The sequence below is a fragment of the Cupressus sempervirens genome, chromosome 9 (genome assembly GCF_028749045.1).
Source record: "Cupressus sempervirens isolate cs-2001-9-10 chromosome 9, ASM2874904v1, whole genome shotgun sequence".
Classification (NCBI taxonomy): domain Eukaryota; kingdom Viridiplantae; phylum Streptophyta; class Pinopsida; order Cupressales; family Cupressaceae; genus Cupressus; species Cupressus sempervirens.
The window spans coordinates 146,032,523-146,044,605 of record NC_143126.1 but is presented as its reverse complement, the minus strand read 5'-3'; the positions used below and the strand labels follow the sequence as shown (position 1 = coordinate 146,044,605).

The 12,083-nt window shown below is 35.3% G+C and overlaps 1 protein-coding gene across 2 annotated transcripts in view; it reads right to left on the bottom strand.

Annotated features, from left to right (window-relative positions):
* The window catches only part of LOC149537931 (kinesin-like protein KIN-7N), a 148,182-nt gene extending 137,209 nt beyond the window's left edge, over positions 1-10,973 (bottom strand). The window contains exons 1-2 of one of the 2 annotated variants that reach the window (XM_089799345.1): positions 10,592-10,973; positions 10,408-10,497 (exon numbers count right to left, since the gene is read on the bottom strand). In XM_089799345.1, coding sequence (XP_089655471.1) covers positions 10,408-10,497; positions 10,592-10,736 — 235 coding nt within the window. In that variant the 5' untranslated portion in view covers positions 10,737-10,973. The remainder of the gene's footprint in view (positions 1-10,407; positions 10,498-10,591) is intronic. The other variant, XM_089799346.1, reaches the window with a different exon arrangement.
* Positions 10,974-12,083: the final 1,110 nt, after the last annotated feature.

The following is a 12,083-nucleotide window of genomic DNA, read 5'->3' as shown; positions in this document are numbered from 1 at the left end:
GTAATCTTTCTAAAGGATCTAAATCACGAGAGGTAAACAAGGTGAGCATGCATGCCAAGTGCTGAAAATGTCGTAGGTTAATGAATATCTCCCCTTAGCATGGGACAATGTTCCCTCAAGTTTTCGGGATAGGGACCGCAAGGGATGATGGACAGGTTTCTAGGACAACAAAAAAAATTGTCAATTTCAGGAATTGGGGGGGTGGCTAATGGGGATGGCTATATATATATGAAAAATATAAAATATATAAGGACATTTGCAAATGTACATTACATTCACATGAAGACATGGATAAACCATGCCATTTAAACATCACAAAACCTTAACATACAACATTTCAACAATCAAACGCAATGCTCAACATCCTATAATGCATTCATAATTTGGAATTATTGTCAATGTGCATGTAATATTAAAATAACAACATAAAAATTGAAATATGCCCAAGAACATAATCTAGAATTCATTTTCAATAGCAAGAAGAACAATAACCACCTTCCAAATTGAAACACACTACTATCATTTAGTTCTGAAACTACACTTCCAATTCATTGTAAGTGGACTGATATTAACACAAAAAGTTCCTCTATACAATTCTAATCATAATATAGGTTTGTTACAGTAAGATGGTATCTTGATGCAACTTCCAATATTCACCATATCTTCCACAAAGGACCTAGATCAACCTAAGACCAACCAAGCACTGATGTACTACTAGAAAATGACATAAGGATGCATGTTCTAGATCTATAATGAACTTTTCAAACTTTCCCAACACAATGCAAATAGTCTACTATGTATTTCTGTCATCTGAGCATGCAACGTGACTATAACAACAATATTATTTCCATGATCCTCAACGTTATGTTATTAAATACTAATAAGAGGGCCCAAAATAATAGGAAACTACCAAACAGTAGTAAGCATGTTAGGGTGAACTTGGAAGGAGGGGTCCACTTTAAAATTAAAAAAGAAAATGTTTTATAAAAGAAAAATATTTTATGAGTGTTAATGTTCTCTATAAAATTGGGAACACCAATCCATCCCAAGAACTTCCAAGGCATCCCGAACTGTCTGCGAGATGTGGATGTCGCCAAAAAAAAAATCCCAAAGTCCCCAAGTTTTTAGGGATGTTTCCCAAGAATTTTTAGAAAAGGGGGTGAGTTGTGGTCGTCCCCTAACCGTCCCCAAGTCTCAAAAACATTTTCGGTACAGTGAAGGGGATCTTTAGGCCGGGGACGCATCCCTAGGTAACACAAAAAACACCTTTTTCACTTAAAAACCAAAAAAAATGTACTTATTTGCACATTTCAATATTTTTTTTGTACCAAACCCTAAAATGACCCTAATAGTGGCCTTTCAACCATTCAATCTCCACTTTGTTCGCAGCTCGTCTCTTTTCTCTTTTGCTCTCCATTTTTGCATTTTGAAGGAAGTTTATTATTTTTGAAGAGGATTGTTGATAAAGCAAGGGATGGCTTAACGAACGAGTTTTAAGCAACTAAGGTAAGCAATTAATCTCATTCTTTTGTTCTTCTAAGATTTTTTTTGAGATTTGGATGAATTTTTTCAAGTTTGTGAAGAATTTTTTCAAGTTTGGTTTTTTTTTTTTTTTTTGAAAAAATGAAGCAAAGCAAGAAGTTTAGCTATCTATTTAAGTAGTTTTCTACCATTTTTTTGCACTTATATGATTGATGTTCATAGTTTTTCTTTATTTGAATTTATTTAATTTCTTAGTGATGGCTGCCCTTAGTAGTCAAAGTTCAATAGACCAAGCAGCTTACAATTTTAAAGTTGATGTGTCATCTCCTTTACAAAGACATACCACAACAAAGGCAACAAAGCTTGCTGATCAAAATATTGCACAATGTCTCTATGTCGACGGTTCTTCCTTTCAATTTGGTGAGATCACCATATTGGAAGGAAATGTTTCTACATCCCACAATCACCACAATCACGGATGATGATGCTGATAACATCATGACACATGGTGTATCTACCACAAGTGGAACCATTTTGAGTTCAAATGATCTTGAGCTTGCAGTAGCTGCAAGAGATCGAACCAAGAATGTCTAAAATGATGATAAGTTTTTTGTGAATCCATATGATACGGATTTGGATTGATAAACATTGAATGATGAGCTATATTTTGATTTTGTATTTGATGAATAATTGATAAACTATATTTTGATTTTGTAGCTATGATGATTTGCTGATTTGCACTGGAATCATGAACATAGGCGCGCATATGATATTCATATCATTGATATAGTTTGTATTTTATAACTTTAAAGAGTATTTGAATATGTACTAGTGAAGGTACAAGCTATCAAATGTTTTAATTTAGTATATTTCTTTCATTTCTTTGCATATACATAATATCACTCTATATATATATATATATAAAGAGAGAGAGAGAGAGAGAGAGAGATCCAAAAATCGCTGATTCGGCGAGTCGATTCAACCAAGCCGATTTTTTTTGCTTCTTGAATCAGAATTGGCGATTTTTTTGGCATGAACCACCTAAATCGCCAATTCAAGTGATTCATTCCAAAAATCGCCTGAATCTGCCCTAAAAATCGGCTATAGGTTAGTAACTTACGAGTTTATTATCTATTTGTTAGTGATTTGTTTTTCTTGTCAAAAGAAGAGAGTAACAAGGGTATTTACAATTGAAAACCTCTGTACTACAATTGTGATAAACAACACAATCAAATACACACAATAATGATACACAAAATGACCCTCTGCTAATAGTTATCAATATCACCATAACATCAACAACACTCTACTATAGTATCGAAGCTAGTCACCAGTGTTTACCACTTAGGTTAATTAAGTAATGCACACAGATAATGAACAAGAACAGCAGCAACAGTATTCCTTTATTCACATAAGCCAACAGGTTACATACAAAGCATAAGATAAGATAAGATCATTTACAATGTACCCAGACGGGGTATAAATACTTTCCGCCGAACCTTCCCAAAGGGGTCCGTCGGCTACATAACAATACTAATCTACCCGTCGGCTACAAAATCTTTACCGACGACAACACCTTGTCGGCTACACAATATTTACAGACAACATCATCCCCCCCAAAAGAAAAAGTCGTCTCTGGATGACAATTACAAAATATCTTAAACAAATTAACAAAACAGAATACATTAACTGACTAACAAAATAGATTTGTTTCTGTGACAACCGTACCACCTTCATCCCAAGCCTACACCAAACCGGTCTCCAACCCACGTTGCATTTGTAACCTCTGCTAAGACAATACTGTCTCCTTAATCAAGCTAACCTTGATAGCCACCCATGCTACTTTTTTTGCTTCCAACTCTGGGTCCACTGAGCTAAGTGTCATTGTACTACCTTCAACTGGATGATCAACTCCTCCCGAGCTTTTTATGCATCCACCAAGACAGCCTCATGTCCAACACCTACTCCAAGTGCCTTTAGTACATAGACACACCATGCCTGCAATAGCTCCAAGTCTTCATCAACTGGTCACACTTCCCACGACTGATTAACTGCAACGACTGGGGGTCTAGGGGGCATTGCCCCCAGCGAGGTCGAGGGGCAATGCCCCCTCGGGGTCTTGGTGCGTTCCCCCCTCACCGCCAAGACCAAAATAGCACTTTCAAAGCCACATGAAACACCATTTATGCAATTTTCTTCTAATCAAACACTCTTTTTGACAACCGCTTATGTTTTCTACCTGATTACGTATTATTCTTCCCTTTGGCATCAAGCGTTACTCATTCCAAACAATTTCAATCTATCATTGTTTTTTTTTCTTTTCCCACAAATTGCATGCTCGACATTGAATGATCGACCGTCCGTTTACATCATACTGGATTCGACTTCGGTTGCTATTGTTATTGTTATTGTTCGCATTGTTATTGTTGTTTTGCCCTCTGCTATTATTCTTGTACCCACCCAAAGCAACACCATCAATGTTTGCATTTTCATTCCCTCCTAACGTGGAAGCTACTTGTGCCAGAAACACCTGTTGAGGTCCTCTGGTTTTCATGTTGAAAGGACATTCTTTTTTGGAATGTCCCATGATTTGGCAAATCTCGCAAAATTGTTTCTTTGGCCAAGACCCTTTAGTATGACCTTCCATCTTACATTTCGTGCACCACAGCTCGCTTCCCTTTGTCTCCTTTTGCATGTTTTTAAATTCCTTCATCATAGGGATCATGTCCTTCTATAGGGCACGGACCTTCTTGTTACTGTTTTCATCATCACTGCTATCCTCTCCCGAGGACGCGTCATCATCTAAGTCGAAGGAACTATTCTTCTTCTTTTTCGTCCTCTACTTGCTTTCCAAGTTCATCGCTTCGCTCTGTTGTATGCTTCTGTGTACGACAACGACGACACAATTTTCATCTTCTTCAACAACTTCTGGCATAGGCCTTCCACGAACCATCTTTTATGTAGTCCGTTCACCAGCTTATTTTCCATTTTAATTATCAAATCTTTTAATTTCCTAGCATAGACGCAGACAATTTCATTCTTCCCTTGCTTCGTATTGTATATCTCTGCAACAAATTCGTTGTCGTCGCACAACAGTTGAAATTCGATAGTAAAATCCTTGAAGTTGTCCCAAGTGGTTAAGTTTTGGAGATTTGGCGAACCAATCAATTGCAACACCCCGTAGGGTTGCCAGAAACTGTTAAACCCATTCGTTTGTATCTGTTATGCCATTTGTCCGCCAAATCGTTTCGCATGTTTTACAATGTCGGATCTAATCGGCCATACCATCACCATCGAATTTTGGCAACTTTTCCTTTGGTCCTGCCATCACTACTAGATTTTGTGCATGGGTGTTGTTCGGTCCTACAACACTAGCACTGTTCACTCCCCCAACGTGGCTTTGCACTCCCACACCGGCAATCTGCAATCCCATACCGGCGAATTGTTCTCCTAGACCAACGGACTGTTCTCCCACACCGACAATCTGCAATCCCACACCGATAGACTGTTCTCCCACACCAACAAACTGTACTCCCATACCGGCGAACTATTCTCCCGCACCGGCAATCTGCAATCCCACACCGCCAGACTCAACAGCTGCAAACCTTGGTGAAGAAGGATCTTCTGAAGTTGTCCCCTACGAAAGTGTATCTCGGACGAAGAGTTCACTCCACACTTGTGCTCCCTCAGCACTTTGAGCTATGCAAGTCGATTTTTTTCTGTCTGGATTCTCTTCCCTCAATGAATACAAATTCAAAAACTCCCTTGCTTCCTCCACCAATTCCACCCGCTGTCGAATCTCCTCCAACAATTCTTCAGCGCTCTTGTTTCTGTCGGCAATCTTCTAAAACCTCCTTTGGCGCTCGACCTGTTGTGCCAAAATTAAACTTTCTTGCATAGTACGGATTCCATCTTTGCCCTTGACCTTATTTCGATCCTTGTTAAGCCGATTTGGGATTAAAATTCATTCCTCCCACCTTCCAAGTTCATAGGACAACGGTGCCAAATGTTTACCACATAAGTTAATTAAGTAATGCACACAGATAATGAACAAGAACAGCAACAACAGTATTCCTTTATTCGCATAAGCCAACAGGTTACATACAAAGCATAAGATAAAATAAGATCATTTACAATGTACCTAAATAAGGTATAAATACTTTCCGCCGAACCTTCCCGAAGGGGTCCGTCAGCTACATAACAATACAAATCTACCTGTCGGCTACAAAATCTTTAGCAACGACAACACCCTATCGGCTACACAATATTTACAGACAAGAACCAGCAATTCAAATTCCTCACCAAAGAAAACACATCCCACTGAATTATCAAAACGTCGTTACAGGAAATCTCGTCTATTACATAGCGGTGACACTTCATTGTATTAGCCACGTACACAGTTGTTACAATATTGTTGCCTTTCTAATGACCAAAAGTAATGCAGACATCAACCACACACGCACATGCCATTATGATAACTGATGATGCCCAAGAATAAGACACTTCAAATATCCAAACATCCAAGGTCTTCATAAAATAACGAGACTGATTGAATGAGGTCTTTCAACCACTGAGCATATGTAACATCAAACACTGATGGAGATGACAATTTAAGATATAAATAATCATCACAAGTATATATAGGGACAATCTAAAGGCATTCTTTAATGTAACCCACATCAAACACATTGCCTTGGCAAGATTACTGGGTGTTTTAAATACTACTACCATATTGATGAAAATTTGATTGTTAATAAATGCCATATTTCATCTTCAGCAAACCTGGACGTTACACTTTGTTAAGTTTTTTGTGCAGCACAGTATATTGGTTTCATAAATATGGGAAGGGTAATGTTTAATAAAAGACATCCAGTTTATACTTGACTATTTTATCTTCTTTGGTAGGATCTTTTGGGATGATCTAATTCCTTCACTTGAATCTGATTTTCTTTTTATTTTGTTTACAAATATTGATACTGAATCACTAATAGACATACGTTTCAAACTTTCATGGATCTTCATCTTAAATTCTTACATACATTTATGATTTGATGTCTTATGGATCTTCATCTTGAATACATTCTATGATTTGAATCATTATGATCATTTGATTTCTATTTACTTCAGCTAGCTTACAATTTACATTTTACATAACATAGTTATATATGTGATGGATTTTATGTTCCATGTTTATGTATGTTAAGTTTTAACTTCTATTTGATGATGTTATAGTGTGTTTAAATTATATTCAATAAAGGGTGCATGAAATAAGTTTTAAATTATTAAAATCTCTAAATTTAAAAGGTTTTTTCAAATTTTCTAGTTCATGGCCAATTCACAATTCGATTCGGCCTTGCCGATTCCGATCTGATTCTAATTCTCGTTATTTATATATATATATATATATATTCACGCATCCGCTTCTAGATCCATATTCAAATCGGTAACTTAGAAGTTTAGATATTGATTAACTCCCTCCCTCTTAGTATTTTCTAAATGCTCTTTGCTTACTACCCTAGAATACATTTCAAAGTGATAAAAAATGAATAACAATTAAAAAACATTCAAAATTATTTAATTTTTTTTAAATGCTACAAACATGGAAATTTTTTTGAAGGAAAAAATTTTAACCCAAAATATACTCAAACTTTGATAAATCCTCCTATAATGATCTAGTTATCTTGTATAGCACTTAGCAAACACTTTAGTATTTGCAATCCTTCACTACTCAAAAAAGCCAACAAAATTTAACAATAAAAAGATGTTATAGTCATTATGACAATAAATGTTTTCATGTCTTGTATTTCTCAATGAGGGCTTTTGAGTAATTTTTAGTTAACTTTACAATCTGAAATATTTTTCATTTAACATCACTTTGGCTTCTTAAAGATGTCAAACCCTTTGATGATTTTTGTTAGTGACATAATAGGCTAGATGAGAACAACCAAAGATTTGAGATTTCAATTTATATTGTAAAAAATATTATCCCGTATAGTTTCGCATTTATTTGTGTCCTTGCTTTAGTGTGCATTGCCCTAGACCATTTTAATCCTATTTGGGCCACTTCTACCCAATAATTTAATTTTTAATCCAACAATTTAACTATCATCAAATGCTCAAATTAGGAGTTGATTTAACATTACTAGTCCCAATGCTCTTGGCTTCCCTTGAAAAGAGCCTCTTTTGGTGGGACTAGACCTAGCAATCCTATCCTACCAAAATTCCCTAAAATTGTAGCCAATGCAATTGTCAACATTCACAAATTGAATTATGATCTAGATTCTTGTACTTGACCATTTTATGTCGGCCTAAACTCAAAAGTAACTTGTGAACCATGTATAAAGCAATTTTGTATCATTGATTATGTTAACTTCAAAAATCAAATATTCCTATTCAATTCAATCACAAGAAAATCTGAGCACATTGATTAGCAAGCTAAAGCAACTTAAATTGAAGTATGATTTCACATTTATGTTGATTACGTTTTGTTATCACATTATTGCATTAATGCATGGAGGACTTTTCTACATCATGTTGCATCGTCATCTTTACCAATTTGGAAGTGACCGACAGTTTCAAGTCTTAAACCACTCGGTGCACCATTTATTTATTGGTGGTTGTAGTTAGGAGATCTATTGCTTGGTTGATTTTACTTCTTGCTTATCATTGGAATGGAATACATGCTCTATCTTTCTAGGAACCGCATATGTGAAACTCCAAGAGAGGATTTCAAACCAAAGGCACAATCACTTCGTTTCAACAATTTCATTATTACGCACTCTTTTTACATCGCTATAGTCATTATGGAGCTGGGAATAAAAACAAGGTTTGACTTGGGCAAGCCCCTATACAGCACAACCATTTCCCCTTGTTTTTATGTATGCAGAATCAGATCCAACAAAATGTGCAGAGAAAACTGAAACAAACAATTCCAGATATTGAAGGGAAAAACACTAGGACTAGAGCACCCTCCAACTATGTCTGATGCTTTTTGGCCAAAATTCCACAATTTAAAGTTGGAGGACATTCAAACTGTGCATTTTTTAGCCTTTCTATCAATTTGGGCACACCCTCAAAACTAAGTCACCCTCCAACTCATGCCAAAACTTCCAGCTCTAGGCTTCAGCTACAAGTGCTTCTCTGTGCCTCGTTTACAGATCTCGCACAGTGTTGATTTTCAATTTTTTATCATTCTTGTTGTTGAAAATTACCATTTTTTATCATTTAACCTAGTTCATTTACATACACTTCATAACCTCAATTTTGTTGCAACAAGGGAATCATAAACCCCTTCGTGTTCAGCTCACCTATTAGGACTGTACCTGAACATGGTTTATGTTCCTGATGAAATGTCATTGAAATTTGAGATCTTAGTGTGCATTGCTAGGCTAGGATCTCATTTTCACCATTTCTCTACTTATCTACTTATACGTTCATCTAAATAGAAATAATGCTTATACATGAAACCCACCAACAAAAGCACAAGTCTAGTAGAATTACGACAAATAACAAACAGACTACGGCAAATGCGCTTCTAAATAAGGTTCCAAACTGAGTCTTAAATTTCTATACTTGAAAAGGCATTATTTGAGTTGTTTCATATGCTTGACTCTAAGAAAAGCCTTCTCTTCACAAAAATCATATGCTGGATGAGAATAAACAAGAGTTGACAACCCATATCATTTCGCCTTTATCTACTTTCAAATTCAATTGTGTAGAAGCAATACACACAGAAAATACAAAACAGCAAAACATGTCTAATTCAATTTGAGGAGACCAAAACCTCTTGCTGATTACAGAATTAAGGATACTTGACTTGTACTCTTTGCAAAGTGCACGCGAATCTTCTCATGATTAGGCATGATCCCCAGTAATCTAGATTCTGAATCACCTATCTTTAGCCATACTTATAATTCATTCGAAAAAAGACTTTTCACAACAGAGTTTCAAATTAAACAATTGCTTAGAAATTCAGTTAAAACATTTACATCGTGAGACTCGCCATATGCAAATTAAAGAGATCCTTGATTTTCACTTCTATATTCTTCTTCTTCTATATTCATTGTCTTATTGTTGCATCCGATCAAAAAAGATTATTGGCACAAACTATTTTCACAAAAGACCTAATTTATTGTATTCACAAATTTCATTTCTGATGTATGTCGTAAGTTGTAGATGCGGTAATTTAATTATAATAACCATGCAGCTCAATAGGCTTGTAGTTGGTGTGCATCTTGATAGGTTTTTATTGGAAAGCAGATAAGCACAAGATGGTGTTTAGAGATACCTACGCTTAGAAAATCAAAAACAACTTTGAAATCAAACAAGCACTCTCTTAGTGAACATAAGATTTCCACACCTATAAGATAAATTTAAAGAGCTTATGATGAAAACTGCATAGATCCAAATCTTATCAACATTTATGATCACATTCTCTGATCCTTCATCACACATTTAATCTCACTATCCTAATAAATAACCACTGAGAATGACCTGAAACGTCGATGAGATAACAATTTTCTCGACAAGCATTTTGTTTTAACAGTAGTACCATGAAACTCATATTGAGTAGAGACTTCTGCAATCAACTGTATCAATGTAGCTTATTGGACACAAAGTACAGTCCTAAAATAGCTTAAGCAGTTGTATCCAGAACTCTTAGCCAAAATGCAGCACTCCAAACGCACCCTAAAAGACTTGCAGCAGTCATTAACAGCATACATTTGACCCCAGTGTGAAGTCATCCCTTATTTCCCATGAATAATCTAAGGTTCTTAAAAAATGTATAGCACGCTCAAAGGAAACAAAGCTAGTGCCCCTCGAATTTCTCTAAGGAAGTGAAGTATAAATATCTCAAAAGCCAATGTCCGATTCAAAAGCAACTTATAATGGATGTTTAAGATTTAAAAATGTTGAGGATCTTACCGTTAAAGCCATCAACGGCTGCCTCAATAAGATCCTTCGTGTGAACCTCATAAATGCTCCTGTTTTTCGAGTCGTATCCAAAAACTTGATCTGCCAAAAATTGAATGTCACAATCTTACTTCAGATTCTAGGTGAAATTTAAGTTAAAATAAAAATCTGCACGTCCACAGAAAATAATACTTACCAAATGCATAAGAATAACCAGATATTGGAGTCCCTAGAGCATTATGAAGTGAAATTTGGTTGTCTTCCACCCTCCAATAGTTTCCTTTTACTGGTTCCTCTTTTATTGGAGGTCTAACCCGCACCGCCACGCAAATCCTCTCCATATTTCACTAACAAAAGAACTTTGAAAATGTGGGTAAAAATTCTGACAACCCTCGCACGTATATGTGAAAGCCGCTCGATCGCTTCGAATCAAAATGAATGCCGGTCTCCCTAAAATTTTCAGAAATCAATACTTCTGCAGGATTTAGAGAAAATGTTCAGAGTGAATTGAACTTTGTTGCTTAGCAACCATTGACTAGGGTTTGAAGGATTATAAGTGGCGGAAGAGAAAGTTTGACAGGTGCAACGCAGAGGACGAAGAAGATAAAAAGAATGGATGATGTATTTCGAATTTGGAGGCAGCATTAAAGTGCCCGCCTTAATTTTCAAACTTAAAATTTCGTTCTACGCATTGGAACTATTCAACAAGGGCCCGTTTGGCAGCGGGCATAGGAATTGGGAATAGGCATCTGTTATTCTGGATTCACTATTCATGTATTTGTTATTCTGTATTCGCTATTCTTGGTTCGTTTGGTTCACCCGGAATTCGATAAGGAATATGTCTATCCTCCGTTTGGTTGTGCAAACCTGGAATTGGAATAGGATTATTTATTAAATTATTTTTTTGTTTCAATTTAATATTTATTCCCTTTTTCATTTACATGAGTTGGTTACTTTTTAAAATTATTTTATAGAATGTAAATTATTTCGTTTTACATTTTATGACGTTTAGTTAAATAATCATGAATAGTTAGACGCAATAAAATAATCATGAAACTAGTACAATTTCTACATCATTTAGTCATAAAACTAGTTATATACATAATTTTGAGCCCACAAAAATAATGTAGTTTCCTTGATAAAAAATAAGTTCAAAACAACAAAATAGTATAAATCATACATTCTACAATTGTCCAACTTTTACGCACTCCTTCCCAGTGCGAGTGAAACAACGCATAAACATGTTTTCAATCTCACTAATCTTGCACAATTTGCAATTATTTGTTTTAATTTAATATTTAATCTTTTTTCATTTTATTGAGTTGGTTAAATTTTTTTAATTATTTTATAAAATGTAAATTATTTTATTTTGCATTTTATGGAGTTTAGTTAAAGAATCATGAACAATTAGACACAATAAAATAATCATGAAACTAGTTCAATTTCTTCATCATTTAGTTATGAAACTAGTAATATACATAGTTTTGAGCCCACAAAAATAATGTAGTTTCCTCGATCAAAAATAAGTTCAAAACGACAAAATAGTATAAATCATACATTTCACAATAGTTTATCTAACTTCTACGCACTTCTTCCCAATAGATTAGTGCGAGTGAAACAATTATAATGCACAACATGCGTCGCAAAAACATGTTTTCACTCTCTCTAATCTTGCACAACTTGCAATC